At 41.3% G+C, this 24,169-nt stretch overlaps 2 protein-coding genes across 2 annotated transcripts in view; one reads left to right on the forward strand and one right to left on the reverse strand.

Annotated features, from left to right (window-relative positions):
* FAM135A (family with sequence similarity 135 member A) overlaps positions 1 to 17,904 on the reverse strand; it is an 81,153-nt gene extending 63,249 nt beyond the window's left edge. Inside the window, exons 1-2 of the mRNA XM_082276888.1 lie at positions 17,508 to 17,904; positions 2,912 to 2,997 (exon numbers count right to left, since the gene is read on the reverse strand). The gene's annotated coding sequence lies outside the window, so the exon portion shown is untranslated. The remainder of the gene's footprint in view (positions 1 to 2,911; positions 2,998 to 17,507) is intronic.
* A 295-nt stretch (positions 17,905 to 18,199) lies between these two features.
* The window catches only part of LOC309570136 (collagen alpha-1(IX) chain-like), a gene marked incomplete at both ends in the record, with an annotated part of 79,153 nt that continues 73,183 nt past the window's right edge, over positions 18,200 to 24,169 (forward strand). Inside the window, 1 exon segment of the mRNA XM_082276763.1 lies at positions 18,200 to 18,344. Within this exon segment, the coding sequence (XP_082132889.1) occupies positions 18,200 to 18,344 (145 nt within the window).

The following is a 24,169-nucleotide window of genomic DNA, read 5'->3' on the forward strand; positions in this document are numbered from 1 at the left end:
TTCCACTGCTTTGTCCGTAGTATTGTGTAAGGATGTCCTCTGTGGTCTTTAAAGCTAGAATCAAGATGTTCGGCACTCTAAGTCTCTGGGGCTGCAATACTGCATTATCACGTGGGCACCACCTACCAAAATGCAAGTGTATCTTCTGCAAATGAAACCTCACCTGCCACAGAGCAGAAATCCAGACAGAGATGCTAGACCACTGTGATCCTTGGCTGCTGGGTAACAAACCCTGTGCACTGTGCATGAAACTGTCCAGTACCTCAGAAGGAAGCCACTTTAACGCACTCAAGGAAGAGCAAAATTATAAAGTAAGGATGCCATGGGGCATTCTCACCTCGCTTGCATTTTGATGAAACTATATTCTCAAGGGAGGAAGACATCACAAGGCTCTGACTTCCTGGCACAATGAGCGGTGCTAACTCCCTAAACAGTTTGCCTCCACTAAGGGAAGGGAAGAATATTCCTGTAGTTGTTGCTGGGCCATGGTCAGGGTCCCTCAAGTCCCCAGACGGAAAACCCATCCAGAACTAGTCCAATTAGATAAGCTCAAGGGTCCATATCATGAATGAGTTAATTCAACAAAAAAAAACTTAAGACAGCCACATCTTGCATGACTGGCTGTCCTGGGGTGAAGGGAAGGGAAGAATATTCCTGTAGTTGTTGCTGGGCCATGGTCAGGGTCCCTCAAGTCCCCAGACGGAAAACCCATCCAGAACTAGTCCAATTAGATAAGCTCAAGGGTCCATATCATGAATGAGTTAATTCAACAAAAAAAAACTTAAGACAGCCACATCTTGCATGACTGGCTGTCCTGGGGTGATGTTATAAGGCTGCTTTATTCCTGAACCATCCACTCAATGCCCAAGGACGCTGTGCCTTGAAGATGGACCCGGGGCAGTGTAATGGCTCAGCCCAGCGGCTCGGGGGCTCTGGGGCTCGGCAGGGAGTGCGCCGGGAGCGCTGTGCTGCTCTTTGGGTTTCTTTTGTGTGATGGCTAGTGGGAGAAAGGTTCTGTTGATTTTTTTTTTTTCTTGTTCTTTTTCCCTTCCCTTGCCTCACTGCCTCCCTTCCCTCCTCTCCAGTCCGGGGAGCCTGCAGGTGGCCCCGGCGGGCCCACGGGATGGCCCCGGCTGGTCCAAGCCCGAGTGTCTGTTCCCTCTCTGGAATTTGTTGTACTTTGAGGGTTTTTTTTTTCTGTTCTACCCTGTTTTGTTTGGTGTTAATAACCAGTTTGTTTTTTTCCACTTTCACTTGTTGTGACCCACTTGTCTTATTGGTGGAGGAAAAGGGGAGACCCTTTTCCCTTCGGAGGAGACACTCACTCTGGAGTGTTTCCTCCTGAAGTTTTGTCTCCAAAACCGAGACACCGGCAAAAGGGCTGTCCAGTGAACTTGTGGTATTCCTATTGTGTATAACATGGCTCCAGCTGGGGCCACTCCCTCCCTTCCTTCTCTATCCAGTTTACTTAGCACTCCCAGCCAGTCCACTAAAAATTGCCTGGCAGGCAATTTTTCCCTGCAGACTGAGCACAGGGTCCAGCAACCACAGGCCTGCATGACACAACATCATGCATTTTAATCCAGTAACACAGCTCTTGCTCAACTACCAACAGTATTTGGAAAAACAGTGTCTATGCCTTGCTCCAACTGCAATACCAGTAAGAAATACTGTGGCACAGTTCACAGAACAGCACATCCAGCAAGCAGTGCTGTGTGCTGCCACAGGTACCCAGCTGACCTCTGGGAATAGCTTTTTCTTTGCTGAGCATCAGTTTGCTCCACGTGCACCTTAAACTGGAAGAAGGGGAACATTCACTGCCCTGGGCTGACATAAACCACATCACTACATTTCTGCCAAAGTCTTTCATATCAGTGCAAAGGAAAACAGTTAATACACAACAGTTATAATTCTGTGAACTATGTAATAGAAAGTGTTATGAAGGGAATAAATATTTTAAAGGAGAAACTCAACTTGGACAACATCTTAAGTTTGTACAACAATCATACAAAGCCAACAAAAAAACCTAAACTCATGTGGAGATATTTATTGTATAGATTCCTGTCAAATTTACAGCTCCACTTCACAAACTTCAACTACATCAGAAGTCCACAACTCATTTCAATACTTAATGAGTTTATTGTTGTATTTTAAAGCACATCATTAACATTTGGAAACCAAGCCATTAAACTGCATGTAAGAAACAAAAGAATCCTTCAGTAGGAACTCTCTACATGAGAAACAGAGTTTAAAGCAGCATATATAAACCCATATCAGAAGGTCTGATAATAAATGACAATACCCTAACACACAAGTTAGAATAGGGGAGGTTCTAAACTTTTGGTAGCTACTTAACATTTATAATCAAAACAGCATTTCAATATTCAAAAGTATTTAGAGCACTGAGACTTAACATCTCCAACAGTTAAAATGTCTGTTAAAGCCACTTGATCCTACACTGAGGGCCAAACCTTTCCTTTCCTTCACACTTCTGAGGGTTTACTTATTTTCCTAAGTTGGAAAATCTCCTATATATCTGGGCTGGTCCATGCTGGCCCCACATTAGCTCACCACTTCTTTAGTTATCCAAGCTAATCTTTCCTGAGGCCAGAATACAAAGAGGATCACAGGATAACATATTTTAAAGGTCTGTCTGAAGGGGAAAAAAAAAAATCTTTTTTTTTGTTTCTTGTTTCTGTTTTTTTTTCCTAAATCAATCATTTTAGTGCTAATTTACATCAGCTGCATCAGAGCATCTGCGAGTGAACTGAAAAGACAGAAACCTCCTAACCAGCTTCGTTTTCAGAAAAATGATTGTGTAACACTGGCATTAATCTAGCAATTTGCACTGGGAACTGCAAAACAGCACTAAGAAATGAAACTGCAAAAGCACATTCAAAGAATGTCTTACCTGCACTGGTAAATACTCCATTTTAGTATGTCAATCAACCAGTCTTCCAGTTCTCTGCTACTGCTGTCAAAAACATACTGCTCGAACTAAAAAACAAACAAACAAACAAACGTTTTACTAAGAGCAATATCTCTAGAATGTTTTAGTACTTATGTACTTCATTCTCTTTTCCTGCATTCTCATAACAACATTTATCATGACCTCTCCAACAATCATACAAGAACTGCCTACCAGCAGTCTCCAATCTGCCCTTGGGTCCTGCACTGCAGTTTTCAGCTCTCTTAAAGTGTAGCAGTCTGATACGTATTTTTACAAAGTAAAGTAAAAAATAAAACTTCTCATGAAGCCAATGCTCTGGCAAAGCTAACATTGCTATTTCTAGTCAAACTATGCCTGTCTTCACCAAGTTCTAAGCTCCCAGAGGACTCTGGTACACCCCCAGCCACCCCGCAGGCTTCCCAATCTTCAGAGAGACTCTCAGCTCACCAGCAGCAACACAGCCATGAAGAGGTAGGAGGATATTCTGGCCTGAGTCATCAAATACTGCTCAAGCCCCCACACAGCCTTACATAGCTACCAGGGAGGAGACAACTTAGAAGAACAGGTCTGATGAGATTCTCCTGGTAAATCTTATGTCCCTTCTCCACAGGAGGCAAAATTAAGAGAACAAGGAGGAGAGCCTTAAGACCACGAACTCACTTTCTTAGAGCAAACACTGCAGGTAGGTGAATATCACCTAATATTCTGAAACTCTCCCTAGAGCTCCTGATAAACCACTACCTTAAATCTGTTCTTTAAGAATCAGTTCATCTCTCCTGTACTCCAAAACCATTAAGGTAGTTAAAAAATACAATAAAAACATGCAAAAGCTCTTTTTTATCTGATGACCTTTAGATTTCAAAGACATAGAAAAGAGAACACTTTGTTCTACCCTCTTAAAGGAACTTTACATCTTTTCTGTATGTACATTTCAGAGAAATACAAACACAATCTATCACAGCTTGAGCAGGCAAGCTGTGAAACTAAACTGGTTTTGCCTGAGCTTCGGAGGGAAGAAAACAGAAAGTAGAACATAAAAAAAAATTATCTGGATTTTTTTTTTAATTGGAATTCACTTGTGCATGTCATGTTGGTATTACATCTTTGATACCAGAAATTATTAATAATGACCCAGTAAAATCCTGATGCCATAATGTCACGTAAAAATGGCACCAACATTTATTACGTTTGTTTAACAATGCATTACAGCCTGTGTCATACCAGTTCTCTTTTAAAGAGGACTAAGTTCTTTTTTTAAGAGAGAGAAAACATGCAAAATTCTGAGGAACTGAATTTTTTCTAGATTTAGATTTAGTATTTGATATTCAGTGGAAATCAAAAATAAAACTACAGAATCTACAAATGAAGATACTAGCTGTTCATTTAATATTCTTCAAGTAGTATTTTTCTTCAAAGTTGCTGTAGGAGCTTTGTACACCTCCATCCCTGAGCTTTTTTACCAGTCCTCTTCTCCTGTGTGCTCAGAGATCCAGCACCTGCCAACACAAATTCAGCCACCATCTATCTCTGTGCTGATGACTCACAGGTTTGTCCCCCCACCTGAGATCTGCCTTCAATTCCAATTTTAGCTGTTTCTTGGACACTGCCTTCAGCTGAAACCTAGTGTGGTGAAAACAAAGTTCTTGACCTGACCAGCAAGGCTATTCCTAATGCCTGCTTTCTGAGTGTGCATACTAGCACAATCTGACTGGAAACCTAGACACTGTTTTTGATTTAGTTTTCTCTGGGTTCTCATAGACTTTGGCAACACTATGCAGAAGACCTGCCAAATTTTTCTGCATGTGATTAGAAATATGTCCCATCTATCCATACAGCCAAAACTCATCCACGCTAATATCCTTTTATTTTAATTACTGTGAGGCTGAAAAAGCATAATTCACTGCATGTATTAGTTCAGCATGGTGCTGCAAAGAACCAGCCTGTTATTTTGACCATTTCACCTCTCTCTCTGCATTCCCTGCAGAGAAAGCCCAGACTACTGCAAGCATAACTCCCCTGTCCTTTGAAATCCCTTCACAGCTGTGCAGCACACGGTATCACAGTGTTCTGGTTGAGACTAGAGCTTCCCAGCACCAGAAATAAACCCTGCTTCTCCATAATTAAAAAGGTGAGGGTGTAGAAAAGAAATCGTAGTTGAATTTTGGATTGCATAGTCATAATGTCATAAAACAAGCAAGCAAGCAAACAAACAAAACCCTTAAGTGGAAATATCTAGAATACCTTATTCAATTCATTATCCCAATTTTTAAAAGACAACATGACCACCACTAGAAAAATACTTCAGAACAGACTGCTTTACATCAGGATTTCCTAATTAATTTTTTTAAAGCTTCACAGTTATAAATAATTATGTGAAATAAGTAACTACACATATAGTTAAACAACGACCTAATTTTCATGGGCTCAGGGCAAAACTCAACTATCACAATTTTCTTCATGCCTGGTTCTCGTAAGTCTAGACTACTTCCCAGCCAACCACAAGGCTGGATTCTAACAAAGCTAATGCAAGATACCTATGATACTTTAATGGGCTACATAAACAACCAACTTAATCAGGCATTAAAATTCAAGTTTTCATACTTTTTGCTTTAAATTTAGCACCAATATCTTGTCCTCTATGCAGCACACTGATAAAAACAACATATTCACTACTTTGAGCTGACAACTTGATTATCCCCACTGAGCACGGAAGTCATTAAGATGTTGCATTTATTTCTTTTCTTCTCCCCTATTAATAGATCATACATGTGATACAGTAATTCATCTTGAACACTTATTAGGCTTATTCCCTTCTATCCTAGCATTGGTCTTTGTCTGTTTGACAAATGACATGTTATTTCTAAGCTTCCTCATTAAAAAGTTTAACATGAAAAGTTCTGCGAGAGCACAGTTAAAAGCTCTCTTTCTTATTGATGTGTTCTTCTCCCTCCACCATAAAAACCCCTGCTGCAAAACGGACCCTATGCTTACAGATTTCTGTATTTTTCCTTCCAGTATGGACACTAACTTCAGTGTCTTCTCTCTTCAGCCACCAATTTACACTAAACAAAAACTCTGAGATCCCTTCTCCTCTTTCTCATTAAAATGAACTGAGCAACGGTTTCAACAGTAATTTGCACAGAAAATGGAATCAGAACATGAACAAACCAAACGGAATGTTTTATTTGCCCTTTACAAAGACGTCCCCTAAAAATAAAACCCACATTTTAAAAATTATTTAAGAGATATGAAATAACTGGCCCCAATGCGACTGCCTTTGAGTCAGAAACAGCTAAAATGGAGCATTTTGATGATAAACAGTAGCAGATCAGGATATGTGCTATTACATTATGCCAGCCACCTCAACTCACTTTGGTCCCATACACTGGCTGAGTGAGAAAAATGAACTTCCACACACTCATGCTAAGAACCAAGGAGAGTGGACAGTGCAAATCAGCAGTAAAGCTGAGCTACCTTAACAACAGTGATGAAAATACATTACTGCTGCTGTAGTTAGAGGTTTTATCTAGAAATACATCTGCAAATGTAGAAATAAATCTGTAAATTAATTACTTGTTTTGCTTATAATTTTCCATTAATGAACTCACAATCTCTATTTTCCTAACCTATTCAGAAGAGCATTATAGGGGAAAAAGCAAAATGAAGCACTTGTACTAAATAATCAAAGTCTTTCGGAACTTTACATAAAAAGTATATAAAGATATTACAGTAAATGGAAAAAAAACCCCCAATAAATTGCAGGCTCTAGTATTTTGGCTTAAAAAACCAAATTGCAGAGCTTAATACATTCACCCTCTTATAAACTGCTGAATTTATGAAGGATGTACCAGATAAGAATTAATAAGGTAGGAGAGGGAAGCTTACTAAAATAATTTGATTCTGTCCAATGGAATAGGTTCTTCATAAAACATTAAGGGTCTATCCAAGTGTACTTAAAACATACTTCATTTTCTTACTTACACAAAGGAAAAAAGCTCTCTCTCTTTGAATTCCATGTCCCTACAATATCATTAAATGAAAAGTAACTTTCATTACATACATCCATATGGATGGATGAATTTGGCATTAAAATGTCTGCAACAACTGTTAATGTCATTACTTTGCCATATTTTATGAATCAAAAGTCTCCAAAAGAAAGTTACAACTTCTCTCCCACCACAAGCAAACTTATTTTCAAAAAAATAAAAGCTTTGATTTAAAGAGAAATGAAAAATAAATCTAACTGGATATGCTCAGTAAATTATTTTTAATAGGTAATAATTCTGTATTGTTGTCCTCTGTAAATGAAAGAGCACAATTTACAGAGTTGAGTCATTGTCCCAATACCTGCTCTGAGGTCATTCTTTGACAAGACAGTAAATACAGTTTAGATTTGACAGGTTGATTTTGTAGTGGAAGGCTTTATGCCAAATAGTTACTGTATTTCCTCTCACAGTAGGCATTAGGTTAGAGCAAATGATATATTGCATGCTCTTATTAACTTAAGAAATGTGATAGCTTGGCTGCCTGATCGAAGCTACATTAGGGGATAATCTGATAGTAAATCTGATCCAGGATCAGTAGTCACAAAACCACTTCCTTGATAGTTCCTACAGTAATAGCATCGGTGGTGATAGGCTGGATCGGCCAACACAGAAAAACAGTGACTCCAACAGGACTTTCTTACAAATATAAGTGCTTTCAGAAATACACTGGAGTACTGTATCAAAAACTATTTTATTTTTCAACATCTAATGTTAATAACCCAATATAAAGGCAGCTGATTTGAGGTTGGCTGCTACATCTTTAAAAACAAAATCCTTGATTTCACTTTTTTTCTCATAGAATCACAGAATCATTAAAGTTGGAGAAGACCTCTAAAATCATCAAGTTCAACCTTTAAACTAACACTGCTATCTCTACCACTAGACCATGTCCTCAAGTGCCAACTCCACACTTTTTTTAATGCTTTCAAGGACAGTGATCTCACCACTACCCTAGGGCACCCTTTTTCAGTGTTTGACAACCCTTTCAGTGAAGAAATTTTCCTATCTAAACCTTCCCTGGAACAATTTAAAGCCATTTCCTCGCATTCTATCACCTGTTATTTGGGAGAAGAGACCAACCCCCATCTTGCTACACCCTCCTTCCAGGTAGCTGTAGAGAGCGATAAAGTCTTCCCCAGCCTCCTTTTCTCCAGGCTAAACTCCCCCAGCTCCTCACAGGACTTGTGCTCCAGACCCTTCACCTTCCACTGCCCTCCTGGCTGGACTCGTTCCAGCACCTCAGTGAGGGGACCAGAACTGGACATAGGATTCAAGATGCAGCCTTGCCAGTGCTAAGTACAAAGGGACAATCACTGCCCTGGTCCTGGTGGCCACATTTTTGCTGATTTCCTTGTGGTTTGGCTTTCAGTTTCCTACCATTTTAACACAATAAATCGAGGTAAGCATTATAGCACATAAATTTAGGTTAAAAGTTTGATTCTTTGATCCTCAGCACAAAAAAACCCAAACCTAAAAACTGTGGCAATATAAAACATTGTTTTTAACTTCTCATAACATCTGCCCACTGCCTTTATTCAATACCTACCTGAGAAAAATCATATATTGTTATTTTGTTCTTCCTTTGTTAATGATTTTCCAACACTCTACAAGACCCTCTCTACAACTCACCCCTCTTCTAATACCCTCCCTATAACTTTTCTGCTACACAAAACATGCATTAATTTTCCACTCAAATCCATATTATTCTGGTACAAAGTGCAATTTAGTTATGGTTGGATAATACAAGTGCAAAGTTGAAGGACAATTTAGCAGACTGCCACTGCAAGCAGTGACCTAACGAGGTCATAAAAAGAATGTGCATTAAAGCTTTTCAAAAACACATGGTAGCGAACAAACATCGACACGTCAGTTTGGCCTAAGACTTTAAGCTCTCTTGATGCTCACTTATCTTCATACTGAGCAGGTGAGGAAGAGACATACTTCTCTCTGCAACCTCAGGTGGCACCTCCAGCAGCTTATGCCTTGCACACCTTCAAATCTAAGAGCACTAAGTTGAAACGTATCTAAATATCTAAGTTCACTTAGCTACTACCCAAACCACTCAAGCACAAGATTTTAATGCTCTGTCCTTAATGTTCCCCTCTCTCTTTTCTACCACTGAAGCAAAACAGATCTGACCTAACAGAAAAAAAAACAAAAAAAACCAAACAAACAAAACAACAACAAAAACCAACCAAAAATCCCCAAAACAAAACCAACCAAACAACACATACTCCCCACTCCCAAGAAAAAAAAAAAACAAAACCCCAGTAAAATTTAATCACTCCCTATTTTTTTTAGCTGTTTAGAAGACAAGGGACTAAACAGTACGCAGAGTACTGTGTGTGCTTTTTTACTGACAAAGAAGGCAAGGAAGTCTTTGAAGAAACAAGTGTCAAGTAAAGATAACACTGATCAGCACTGCTGGACAGCTGTGATGGTAGCTTGAACAAACTGAGATCTTAGCATGCACACTGTAAGAAGATTGATGTCAGAGCACCCTAAGAAAACAGCACATTATATATTAGTAGAGAAGTCTTTAAATGATATCCTTTTTCTACCCTTGCTCACACCCATGCCACCTCTGCAATTGTGCTGGCAGTTGGGGGAGGCAAAAAGCCCCCCAGCACCAAACCAAATCTTTACAGTTATTTTGGAGGTTACTTTGAAAGTTTTTGGTGGTTATGGGGGGAGGGGGGAAGAGCTTGGTTAGGTTGTTTTTTAATTTAAACAGCAACATTTCACTGATTTAAATAAATACAGCACGGTTCCACAAACAGCTCTACTGATCTATCTCAAAGAATATGCCTATATTAACTTCTAACCCTGAAGAGGTAAGGGCATAGCAAGAATTTAGACTAACTTTGTCCATGAAACTACACAAAGTCTTCCACACTAGAAACAGCTTCAGAAGTTTCTGCCTCAGGTGCTCATTCACATCTTCATAGCATCAGTACATCGCCCCCTCAATACTGCCAACACAGTGCTTGTGGGACAGCATTTTAAAATCAATTAGTTACCATTTTAGAATAATCTATTTTTGCAGGGCTTGATCGGATCACTTCCTTATCCGGTTTCAAAGCACAGCTCCACAAATAGCAGTGCCATCGAGCACAGGGAAGGGAAGAGCACAGCAGCACAACACAGCGGTTCCCTGGCCAGTTGTCTCCTCAGCCTCCATAAGCCACAGACTTAGCACAGCAAAGCAAACAGATCTCAGTAGCAGGGTGAAAGAAACTGCCCCTTCTTGCAGCCATTCCTGAGGCAGTATTTTTATCCTCCACTCCTTTCTTTGATTCACCTCAAAAGTTGAACAGTAACGCCCTACTCCTGCTCCACTTCTTCCACGGAAGCACACAACCCGAGAGCCCAAGCAGCAGCTCAGTCTAACCTCCTCCCTGCTCCACAGGGCAAATTCTGCTTTCTACTCAAACGCCTGGCTTCCCAGGGAGGCAACGTCTCACCTGGGAACCCTCCTTGGCAACCCAGACCATTTCCTTCCAGAAGGAGGCATGGAAGGACAGAAAGCTGAGCAGCTTGCAGCAGCTTTGTTCCAACAGGCCCAGAAACACACTCTGCTTGCAGAGTTACCAACAAATACATCTGGCATCAGGAGATAGAAACAATTTTTGCTGAAGAGGGCTCTTCCGCTCCCTGTCATGGAGGAAGAGAGCGACAGGGCTACCCTAGTCAGCACAGCCTGCTCCACCTGAGCTCCACAGGCTGCAACCCTCCCTCAGAGTGCTGGCATTGCTCCTCTGCCACTACAGTGCCAGAATATCTTACTAAGGAGTCCCTATTAGACAAGTAGAGTAGCATTACCAAATTCAGTTTCAAGATTTGCTTTTGTTTATTTTGCAGCTTGAACGTTTCATGCTCCTCATGTGGCATTTCACTAACAGAGCAACGCTGATGTGTGAGAAGCTGCTAAAAACACTGACACAAACCTAAAATGGCAAGACTATTTCCAAAATAACACATTGGAAACAAAACAAATCTAATGACCACCTTTAGTAACTTCAATGGGTAGACTTGAAGGGTTACATCAAAACAAATCAGAAAACTGTTTTTTGAATTAGCTTCAACCATCACCAATGCTACTTAAACAATTTTTGACAATGTTTTGTATGAACAGTTTTTGTTCACTGCTTTTCTCCCACCATTTACTTGTCATGATTAGTTAGAAATCTGTAATCCTTAAATCCCTTACATGCTGCTTTCAAATTTGCTATAACTAGAACAAGTGAAACCACTCCTTAAATATAGCATAACACATTCAGGGAAAAAAGGCCCAACAACCAGGAACCAAAGTCATCAGAGGCTTTCCCTACCCTGCTGATAGCATGGCCGGTTGGTTTTCAAACAGGTTGTTGTTCCTTCCTGTCCTACCTGAGAAGGACAAACTATACTGACTGGCCATGAAAATTCATCTTTCTAGCTAAACTCCATCAGCTTTTACACATTTGAATCAAAGGGCAGGTAACACATCTGCTAAGAGCTTCTAGTCACAGACTCAAATTCAGCCCAAACTTTAGTAGCACCAGCTGGCACTCAAACCAATATCAAAGACATACAATGCACCTTCCACAGATTGTCTCTTAAGAACGTGTAGAATAAAATTAACAGCAGGTAAAACCCCATGGCTCAGAGCTTCTACCCCAGCAAGGGCCTTCATTAGAAAAAAAAGTCCAGCATGACAGAATGGCCACATGTGGAGATCTAGGTCCTGACTTCCACATTCAGGTCTAGTATTGACCTCACTCATTACAAACTTTTTTCCTCTAAGCTGTCTTACATGTAAAGCAGTAAAACATGTTTTCTACTATCTATGCTTTATTGTTTCAGTACTTCAAATATCCTCAATACCTTGGCATGCTTTGATCTGGATTATTTCACCACAGTGAGGGACTGAAGATCAGAGGTGCTTAAAAATATAGGTCTAGAATTATCTGATAGCTGGTGTAATTTCAGAATTTACCCAGAAAATCTTTTAAAAATATATATATACATTTATAGAAAACTAGATGTGCCACATATAAATAGACAGGCAAGCACTTATAATTAAGTTCAAAAACACTCGATATGCAACTACTACTACCTCTACCACTAAAACCCAGGAGCATTAACTATATTATTTAGATTGATTTTTTTTTTACATGGAAATACACAATCATTATGCAGAAAAATCATCAAGCGATAACAGAACTGGGGAGAAAGTACAGTTTCTTCTCTACTTCTACAGAAGCACAAATACTACAACATTTTCCTTGTAAATTTCAACAGAAAGAAGACAAAAGATGTACTGCAAGCCATTCTAATATGAAAACGGAAAGGAAAACCTTGCTTATTAACTTAATAAAAATCATCTAAAGCATAAAGAGAATTCAGTTTATTTTATAGCTAGAAAGCATGATAAAGCATTATCTCTCAACATGCTTTATGCAACAGGTAATGAGTGACTTATGGCATTGTCAGTAAAAGGGATTAATTCATGAGGTCACAGCACGTGAACAAGGTTGTGATTATAGTAAGAAGACTTGCATCTGGAAAACAAGTCAGTTTATTATTTCAAAATGTCAGAGGTCAAGTGTAAAGCTTCCTGCACAATTAACTGATGAATGCTATAGATTTCTTCTTAGTTTGGGGGTATGGTGTGTACAGGTTTGTGATTTATTTTACAAACAAGATTCAGCAAACCATATGCACACATATGTATGTATATATAATTCTCTAGTATTACAGGTAAAAAAATCTCTAACTTCTCACCAGAAAACTAAAAATAGCAAAATGTGTATGTTTTCCCTTTTTTCTGATACAAGACTTGCAATTCAGAAATGTGGACATTTTTTATTTATTTTTAGTAAGAAATATTGCTAAGTTTAACTTTGTATCATGTTTCCAACAAAACCGCTTGCACAATATAAAGTCCAAAATTCTTAGCAACAAAAATGTTCCCAATTTCAAAACCTCTACAGAAAATCCATTAAAAAAAAACCAAAACAAAACACTGAAACCATCTAACAAAAAATTGAATTGATGTCATTTCAATTTGCTTTAGCGTTTTCAACTTTTGTTCCACTTGTAAGTTGAGCTCCGTGAGATTTGATTCTGTTCCTTATTTCTCTGCCTGTTCTTTCCAAGAACAATGCTGTCACCAATTTCCTGCCTGAAGTAAACACAATTTGCTCACCTGACTTCTTCCTGACCCAAAACTATGGCAAACTTATTTCCTCCCTTTCAGATTTTTTTTCTTGTATACTCTTTGTTGTATACTCTTGTTACCACAAAGGTTCCACACATTGTTCTTCGATGAAGACAGTTTGTACAACAGACTTCTACTAACACCAGCAATACCCCATTACTAAATACCAACTGCTTTTGCTATAAATGAATGCATAAATATTTAATTATGTTCGTACTTCAACAGTAACTTATTTTCCTACACACAATATTTAATGAGATGTATCCAATGAATTAGTGTGTTCAAAACATGCTTAGCAAAATGCTAGAGAAGGCCAAAATCAGCAGATGCGTAGCAAACATAAAATCACGTGTCTTGCCAAGGAGAAAACACATGGTGCAGTAATGTTAACAGAATGTAAGGACATACTTTACTGCTTTGCCTAGCAGTGGCAGAAAGACTAGCATTTTTTCAGAAGCATAGTATGATCATAGCAAGCTCACAGGGACCGAAAATGTGACTTTTGAATGGATTTAACCAATCTCTCATTCCTGTTTTAAAGCAGCAGGATTATGACTTATGGAATCATGGAATAGAACCATCAAAGTTGGAAGAGACCTTCAAAGATCATCAAGTCCAAATGTCAACCCAGCACAACCACTGTAACCACTGAACTGTATCATCAGGATATATTATATAACTTAAAAAGCTTTTGAAGATTGCAAGATAAACAAACTTTTCATTAACAAAAATAACCCCCATATTTTCCATGCTTGTTCATTAGGAGGAATACTGAATGCAAGATAAAATAATTAATAATTCAAGAAACTCTGAGTTATGCTCATAGTTAACCAAAACAAATTCATGTGATGGTACTCAACCAAGTAATATTTATTTAGGCTACAGGCTCTCTGAGCAACAGCCTGTCAGAGGTAACTGACACTCAACAACAGGCTGTCAAAACAAATATCCATCAGGGACAATGGCTGGTCAACACACAGGTGCTACTCATCTTTTCTGTCATGAAAACAAAGCACTAGTGAGACTGTATTTTTCTGTACAGAGAAAAAGGGGAGGGGGGGAAACCCACAAAATAAAACTGCAACTCTTCCACCTTGGTTAACAAGAGAATATATTCTGCCAAGACTGTCCTGCAGTCTGTAGGGATTGGGAGATGAAAAAGAACAAAAGGACTTCAAGACAGAAAACACAAAGTACAAGATGAAACAGTTACCAAGCAAGGATGAGAAACATTAGTCTCTGTCAATAACAACTTCAAACACTGAAACAAGGTCAACAGTAACAAGAATTCACAACCCTTGATTGCTGATTCTCACACTGAGGTCCATCTTTGGTACTGATTTAACTTTCAAATTTGTTTGGGACAGCAGCCAGGCCAAGGGAGAGACACAGGCATCAGTACTCTCAGCATTACATTAATAAACATTCAGGTACCTGCCTCCTACATTGGTGTAGGCAACCAGGTTCTCTTCAAGGAAAAAAACAGTACAAGAGTCAGAGCTCATAAAGGGCTCCCATAGTAGTTCAAAACCTTGCTACTCACAGTAATCTGCCTCACTCCTTTGCCAGGATTTGCTTTCCTATGCACCTCCCCAGCCAGACAGATGGCTGTGGCATTCATATCCCATTCTAATCACTTCCAGCAAGAGAAGCTTGCACCAAAAACACCAGATTGTAACCTGGTCAGAATGAGATGCTGATAGAAACATCCTGTCAAAGAGTGTTTATCATATCTCAAAACCACAATGAAGTCCTCTAGAACTTGTCAGAGTCTTTCTCAGCAGATAACTGACTAGCAAAGTCAACAGGGAATGCCAGAGTGAGCAATGGATCTCAGTTTCCACATCTCTCCCTGCTTGGGAACTAATTCTTCTATGTGAGGAAAAAAACACCAGAGACAGTCCTGGAACTGAGCTTTGAAACCCAGGTACAGCCAAGGGAAATGTTAAAACTACAAAACTGCAGTATCAGGTTACAGTGTCACATCCATCACTGGGGCTTCAGAAGAGATGCAAGGGCTTAGCTTTTCTGAAATCTGAACAGAGCCCAACGTGTTATTTTTGAGGTTTTACTTAACTCAAAACAAAAGTAAGTTCTATCTCAATGGAACTAAATTGAACCAACAAATGTGTTGGTTTGGCACATTTTCAATATCACAGCTTTGAAGAGATATTTCAGTTGCTGTGTGCACTTTACTATTACCTATTACTATTCATGCCAAATCTTATCCAGGCCAGTCGTACTGACCATAATTTGAATTGAAGGTAACAAATCAATTTTATATTAATAAAGTGTTAATTTAAGACCAAAACCAGTATTTTCACATATCAGTCAACTCTTACCAGTTGTGTAGGATTGTATTTCACACAAGGGATATTTAAACCATTCCAAAGCATGAATTCAAATTAATATTCTCTGATTTTTATCAATTACCAAGGGAAAGCTTAAGAATTGACTTATGCCACTTACAAGGGGAAAAACGAGTGGTGGGAAAAGGAAAACAAGTTGGTCCATCCAAGGAAAATACAGACTAAGATTTACAGCTATACTCTGACATACCAAATGCAGGTACTCAGACTGTGACTACTGGCACAGTCACATGGTAGAAACAGAGCAAGATGACAACTCTGTGCTTCATTCATTTAAAGTATTAGCGAAGATACAGCTAGAACCCAGATTATTGTTCACTTCCTACAAAACAATTCAGTTCTAATGGGCAATGAACTGTAGAACAGAATAATAAAAACTATGCTGGAGTCCTTAATTTGTTCCTCCACAAATCCAGAATTCTTTCATTGTAAAAAAGCTGTAATGCTCCAGGCAAAGCAGAGATTTACTGAGCCATGTTTGGGCTGTACTATTTATCCCTTAGAAAAGGCCAAGCAATTTCATCTTCACAATCAAAATGCTAAGTTGGAGTTATTTAATGGATGAAAATGTAATACATTCCCTTCCAGAGTTACAAAGATTCCGCAGCATTTGCTCCTTGCTATTGGTCAAGCAAACCAAAAGGTGGTGCATGTGGATTTTACCTTAGACTTTGCCTATTTATAATACATTAAGCAAGTTGAAAGAATCACTTAAAAAACAATGTAAAACCCAGTAAAACAAAATAGGCATTTATGTCCTCTCTACCTGATAATATGTAAGATCTCAAACAGGAGCTTGTTTACTTTTCAGTCAGCAAAATCCTCTGCAACCAGGAGAAAGGGGAAGTGGGCTTAAACATATCAGCACAAATACTGCTTTAGTTATAGTATCAACATGCCTGTAAATCCCCCAATTACAAATTTTAAAAATCCGTTACGCTATGCAACCTCTCTTCCAAGCAGTATGTTTGCAACGCGTAATTACCAAATAAAGCTTTCAAATAGGTTCTGTTCGAAATTTTGCTTACAATAACACAAGAAAGAAAGATTATTTCCACCAGAGCGCTTACTGATCATGCAAATCCTGCCGAGCGCGCCCCGAGGTTAACTGAGCCCGGCCGAGATCCTGCCGACGGTAACGGGGGTTACGAGCATCTGCCGGAGGCACGGCACCGCCGGCCCACAGCGCCCTGCGCCGCTCCGCCGGCGTTCCGAGGGGAACGGGCTGCTCCCGCTCGGACCGGGAGGGCGGGAGCCGCCAGTGCCGCCCTCCGCGCACCAGGAAATAGCTGGGAGTTATTCCTAACGCTCGGCCAGCAACTTTCTACACTGCACGCAAAAACCAACATTAAAAAAAAAAAAAAATTAACGCCCCCTCCCCTCCTCCCAACAGTGTTTCAGACCCTGTGAGGGTCCGGTATTTCTCAGGAAAGAAAAGAGGGGAAAGGCACCATCGCCTCCGGCACTTCCCAGCACCCCGGCCGGCCCTCGGACACTTCGCGGCGGGGACGAGCGGGACATTATTTCTGACCTATTTTCGTCGCCGCCTCGGAACGATAAACAATCAACAGCGGCGGCGAAACGCTGCCTGGGCAGAAACTTCTCCAGCCACGAGCCGCTCCCCGGGGCCACGAGCCATCCCCCGACCGGAGGCTGCGGGAAGCGTCCCGTGCCCCAGGGCGAAGGCGGCCGAGCCCCCCGCTCCGCCTCGCCGCCCACCCGGTCGGGCTGCGGAAAAGCTCCCCGAGTTTTCTGCCGGGGTGCGGGGAGGAGGAGGTCAGCCCGAACACACAAGTCCCCCGCCCGCCATGCCCGCGGCCCCGGAGACAGGCCGGGCACGGAGGGGTACCCGCCTGTCCCAGCCCTTCGGGAGGGGACGGACATGGTCCCGCCGCTGTGCCCGACCACCCTGCGCCCTCTCGCCGCTCCCCAGCACCGACCTGGGACACAAAGGAGAGGCCGCCGCTGCCCGCCGATCGTCCGTGCTCCCCGCGGAGTCCAGGCCGCGGCAGCACCGGGATGGCGTAGCGCAGGCATCCGACGCCAGCGCCTGCTGCTCCTGCGACGGCCCTGCCGCCGGCGCCCGCTCTGCGCTGGGCGGGGAGGGGAGGGGGGGCGCTGGGAGCCGGCCGAGCGCCGCTTCCTGCTGCCCGGCGCCGAGGGGCGGCGGGTGCTGGAGCCGCCGCCGGGGGGGCTGCGCCGGCGGCTAAGCAGAGGCCGGAGGTAGCGGCTGCATCCTCGGCTCCCGCGCCGGGCTTTCCGCACCGCCTCGCTCCGGCTCCGAGGAGTCTCCCGTGCGGCTCCCACGGCGGCCGCGGCTGGCAACGGGAGCTCCAGCTCGCCCCGCGCTACTCCCGGCTCGCGCTCGTGCTCCCCCTGCCGCCCCGCCGGGCCGGGCCGCGGCTCAGGCCCCTCCCGCGGCTCCGCGGGATCGGAGAGGGGCGGCCCCGAAGGGCCGGGAGACCCCCCGGACGGGAGGGACGCGACCCACCCCGGGCTTGGCCCTGGCTGCTTTCCACCCGCGGCCCGCTCCCCAGAGAGCCCTTCGTGGCGCACGCTGTAAGGCGGGGAGGCCTGCCTCGTGCCGCGGCCGCCAGCGCTGCCTTCCCGGTGCCCGCTGCCCGGCCTGGGCATGGAGCACAGAACAGCCCGCGGGGAAAAGGCTCCCCGGGGTGGTGGGCGGCAGCGGGGGGCAGGTCTGGCAGAGGGTGCAGGACTGAAGGCGATGAGCCTTTATGGAGAAAAAGTTCTTGTTTCTGCAGTAAGCCTTTTTATCAGTACGTGATGCCAAAATAGAAGTAAATCGGCTGTAAACGGCACTAATACAACTGATAGTCTTTAACATTGGGAGGAGGGATGCTGGGTACTACTGTCTCATTAACAAGTGTGACACAAAGCTTGAAAATTAATTGGTTCAGAGAACTATTGTAAACAAAATTATTGTTTGATGAAAAATACTATTCTTCCTCTTCTATCTGCTTGCCTTTATCTGAAAAAAAAAAATCTTGGATGTGAAGAAAGATTGCATAAAGATAGTTTTTCATACTCCCAATGAGTGCTTCCTTCTCAATGCCAAACCTAACCTTGTAGCTGTTTTGCAGAGAGAGGAATTGAAAAGCAGACAATTTGCTTTTATTTAAAGGAGGGTCTTTCAGTCCAGTCAGGTGGACAGCAATGTTAAATTTTATGTTAGTGTTTGCATAGAATTCTTTCAATAATTTTGTCACCAATTGATTTAGCATCCAGACATGCAAACAGAAAATTGACTCTGAAGGCAGGGAACCAGATTGACGCTGGGTTGGGATAAATGACACAGCAATGAGAAGCTGATTGCCATGGAGTACCAAAACCAGCTTTATGAGACATCCTTGTGAGTTCTCAGCACCTTTTGTTTCTGTGAAATCTGACTGAGATTGTACTGCTTGCAGAAATTTACTGCAGGTTGAACTCATGGCTATGTGGAAATTTAATTTTTGTGAAAGAGATTTCAGTTAGTGGGAGATTAATGTTTTAAATGAAGCTTTCCTCTGTTTTATCAGGAGCATGTGAGTGTCTCAAGGCTTTTTAAAAAGGCAGTTTCGACAGCATCAGTGGCTGCCATTTTGTGGTTTTATCCTTGGTTATTTCGGGATAGGCTTTAGTAACTGCTTCATGGTCCCGCAGAGTCAGTTCCAACAACTAAAAAATACTGGAGCAATTTGTGCGTGGCTGACAAAAGGTCTCACCATGCCTAAACACGCTTCAAACCTGCCTCAGAAATGCAGCAGCTTTCTACTAAAAGATGCTCAGCACCAGATAGTGCCTGTGGATCTCAAAAGCCAGATTTTGTTGCAGGTGTTCTGGATGCTGAATACTCCAGAAGCCAACCTGACAGTTTGGATGAGCTTTTATATATCTGCACAGATAAATTCTTGTCTGGCTTGTAATTTTTTTGTTCTTTTATCTTTCCTTAACCTTAACTAGACTTCTGCTGGTAGGAGAATGTGTCTTGCAAGCTTCTTTCCTGTTAGATGGAGGAAGCATTTCTTGGTAACTGTACTGTTCACTGATATGAGCAGAAAACCGGCACCTTGTTCCTATAAATGGCAGAACTCCCATTAGAGAAATCTAATTTCCTCCGTCACCAAAATCCAGTTGTGAAGATGTATCATCAATCAGCCCAGCTGCCAACCTTGCCTTTCTTTTGCATGTTGTGGTGAGTACTGGGCATGGGGTCCATTGACATCCCACACGCATCCCATGCGCTTTCTGGTGCCTCCCTGTTTGTCCACGTAAAAAGGGATGATCTGATGGCCCTTCTGAATGAAGACAATGCTATTCTTTGGGGAACAGCAGCTCCCTCAGTCTCTGTGCAAAGCTGTCTTTGTGTCCAGGAGATTTTTAAAGTTTGGGTGCTGTACATAAGAACTGCCACAAAAAGGGCATCCTGTTCAAGCCTGGATGCACTGATAAGCATTGCTTATTAGAGATCCCTATCACAAACTTATGGATTATTCTCACTAATAACTAACACAGGGAAGCCTGGAAGTAATTGATTGCTTAGGTATGATCTAGGAGACTCTGGAAACCACTTCTGCAATTTGAGTTCTGATGAAGCCATCTTTTCCATGTGAAATGAAATTAAATCCTTAGTTCATATTGCTGGGCTGAGCATTTTTACTAATGCAGGATTTTGTTAAAAATAGGCTATTGATTTATGGATATGCCTGCCCGGTCCAATACAGCAATAATACTGATCTGTGTCCTCTAGCTAGCATTGAATTCATGCAGATTAGGAAACAAAAGCTGTGGAGTCACTAGTAGATGAACTGAGAAGCAGGGCTGGGAACCCAGATGCAAAGCCATAAGAAAGCAACTGCATGGTTTCCAGTTTCAGAGCCAGCCTCTCCAGAGATAACCTGGAGAGTCTTCCTGCACTGCTCCTGTATATAGTATAGACAAGCACACCAGGAATAATGTGGTAAAGAGCTAGTGAAGCCGAGTGGAACCACCAGTCTGGGAATATTCTGTGAGGCTCAGTCCTGATTCCTGGGAAAAAAAACCCGCAGTAGATATTCTGGCAAGGAAGCTTGGTAACAGTGTGCACAAGTGGTTGGTGTATCAGGAGGCCATTCAAGAAGAGTTTGAAGTAAATAGTTTTTCTGAGAAGTTTATGTAGGTGGACAAAGAGAATACTCGAATCTCAGAAAAATTACCAGAGGAGAAAACATCGGGCATAGAATAGGATGCTAAAGATTGCCAGATTTGGAGTGAACATTGCATCGCAGGGATGGTTCATGTATTACTGTGTCTAGGGTTTAAAACTGGGTAAGTATGAGTGGAGGAATGACTCTTGTCAGAGAAGCAGCTGTTGATTGTGCTTGTTTGCTTGCTTCAAAATATGGAAAAATGCTGAATGAACGTTCAACTGATTGCTCAATAAAAACAAAATTCTAGACAACTGCCAGATTTGGCTGTGTGCCCTAAATGAATATCCAGATATAGGATACACAGCACTAAGCATGTTCATTTTCGGATAACAGATTTCTGTGAAACATCCTTTGCAATGGCTTTAATCATAAGAAAACATAGAAACTAATTACATTTTGAGAACATTTTGATAACTGTGTGTTGAAAACAGTGAATGAAAAGATGCTTCTGTGTACTGCAAGGGATTGCACAGTTCTCATTAGAATATATAATTATAAAATCATAACTAAACTGGTATGCTACTAAAATAGCATTACAATTAGAAATTTTTTTGCTTTAAATAATTTGGTCAAAACAATCTAAAGTAGCTTTTAAACTTTATTACATCGTAAATGGATGCAATATTTATAGGATTCACCAAAGATTGGTTAAAAGCTACTTTTCCTCATATGACAAATAATGATAATTTTTTGGTTGTTTGGGAATTGCAAAGCAAATGTGGGAAAATTACCAAATTGTGTATGGAGAATAAATGAGAGAGATAAAAATATGGCAATAGAATTTAAAAGGTCAGCTTCCTCTTGTCAACAGAGGCTCTCTAAAGGCTGCTCAAGATGGGGAACTCAGTGCTGTAGCTACCTACAGCTTGTATGGTATTAGGTTGATGCAAAAATAAGGAACTGGCTTTTCTAACACACAGCATGCTAATGGTGATACAGGAAAACCTTCATACCATTGCTGTAGTCAGTGGTTTCAGACACAGCCTCAGGAATTTTGGTTTAGATGCCCTGACTTTAAATATGGGACCTTCAGGAAGTGTCAAAGTGGCTAGAGGTGGGATTAAATGAATGGGCACAGGTTAGGTGGTGGAACCGTGCAAGTGGAGATGGGGACAGTATTAATGCAAGGGCATTGGTTATTGGGAAGTTGTAGTTGTAGAGGGAGAGGGGACGATCAAAAGGTGGAAGTACATTCAAAAGGAAAAAAGGAAGCAGAGAAGTAGAAGACTGCAATGCAGCCTTGCAGAAAAAAACAGGATTTAAAATACCATGTTAATTAGCCTTCTAAAAAAAAAGAAGAAACAAGGATGTGGAAGAAATGTAGTCCATAGGGTGCTGGAACACCAATAGTCAGTTAGAAATGATGAGAAATACAGATTCTGCAGAGAAAACTGCCTTTGGTTTTGCTTTTCTTTACATGAGAAAGAACTGCAAGCATGAAGGGCAGAGCGTATGTTATATTAGTGTTCATCAAATGAAAGGCAGTGAGGGAAGGAGATGTAAAAAGTTACTCTGAATCTCTTCGCTAGGATTTAAGAAAGTAATCTACTTGAAGATTTGTTTTAAAACTCTAATGCCAAGAGAAGCTACAGGAAATACATTTGCATTAACTGTCATTGCTCTTTAGCAAGTTCCCATGTATCAAACCTAAATATCTCAATGCAGTAATACTTAATAATCATGTCAACATCTAACAATTTCAATTCTCAGCCTTTTTGGAAAGTCAACAGTAGAAGCTAATTACACTTTCCCCAGTGCAACAGCAGTACTTTTTGAGCAAGTTCTAGGCAGTGATGAGAGTGAAAGTGTCCTGTTTGCAGGGTATGGGTGCACTCTTCTGTGGAGTCTCTGAAAATAGTTTTCTCCAGGTTGTTCTCTTGCCCTGTCAAGTGAGGGGTGGGGTCTTGTGAATCTGGCCACAGCTGCACCCACATTGAACTTTCCCCTTCTTCTCAGTGATACCCAGGGCCTGGTCCTGCTAACACCCAGCAGTGGTCAGGTCACATGTCAAGCAATTTCTGCCTTGGGGCCTTCTGCCCTGGCTGTTGGAAGAATATTCCAATAAGTATTTTCTTATACTGAAATCACATTTTTCTTTATCCTAGGTTGCACTTAACGTTAACAGTTCTTCTATGCTGTGCACTGAATACCATAGATCATAGCATCATAGAATAGTCAGGGTTGGAAAAAGCCTCTAAAATTGAGTTCAGCTGTTAACACATGACTGCCATGTTCACTACTAAACGATGTCCCCGAATGCCACATCTGCACATCTTCTGAACTTCCAGGGATGGCAGTTCCACCACTTCTCCGGGCAGCCTGCTTCCCTGAATAACACCATACACTGATGTTTCCACCAGAAATTTTTGTTTATCATGTTGAGCTTCACAAGTTTAGGATTACCAGCTCTTCCCATAAGGTAACTTCACTTGGTAACTGGTTTCTGACTTCATTCCATTATTCTGTAGAATTTATATGGAGGAAAACACAGTACTTGAAGTATAAACTGGCTGATACCAGGTGGAGCGAGACCACTGCATGTACTGATGGGTCAGTCTGAGTATTCAAGCCAAATGCCCCACAACTTTTTAATTTGTGCTTTGGAAATACAAATGAGATTTCCACAATTTTATATCCAATACCAACTCCATGATATTTTGGAGTATTTTCTCTCTTGCATTATTTGCCTGCATTTTTCTGAGATCAGGGGTAGTTCATTTTTACCAGTCATATACCTAGTTTCTCTGGAAAACTGGCTTTCTTTCTGCTGAATTTTTTTACATAGTTTGGATATAATTTCTAAGATTAATTAATGTATTGCTTGATTTTGCTTCTGAAATACAAATGAAAATTGTTGAGACCAAACCTAAAACCAACAGTTAAAATATTCAACTAGATGCGTTTCCCCCACTTTCTATGTTGCTATTTATCATTGTCTTTTGTGTACAGTATCTTTCCCAATCTTCTGTTTGATTATGTAGTATAAGATTTACTGTTCTTTTTTAAATGAGAGTATATCCTTCTGGGAGCGGGGAAGCACAGCAATGCAATAAATCTGTATAGATTTATTCTACAGCATGTGACTGATGATTCAAATGAGCTCTCATAATAAGCTTAAAAAGAGGAGAGAGAGAGACAGAGAAGTGTGGTGTGACAAGACTGAAGGAAAGAAAACAAAAATCTTTTGGGATTCAACCATGTTTTGCTCACTCCTTTGCTCTTTTGTGTTTGTCAAGGACATAAACGTCATGTATGCCCTGAGGCCAGAGCTTAAAGAACATGAGTCCTGTACTGGTTTGTTATAGCACTGGCACAAGACATTCCCCACCATTGTGATTGCAATCACCTTAAGAAAAAAAAAATACAAAAAGGGAAAAAAAGAAAAAAAAAGACTTCGTTGAGATTTGAAGGTG

The sequence above is a fragment of the Coloeus monedula genome, assembly GCF_965178545.1.
Source record: "Coloeus monedula genome assembly, chromosome: 2".
Classification (NCBI taxonomy): domain Eukaryota; kingdom Metazoa; phylum Chordata; class Aves; order Passeriformes; family Corvidae; genus Coloeus; species Coloeus monedula.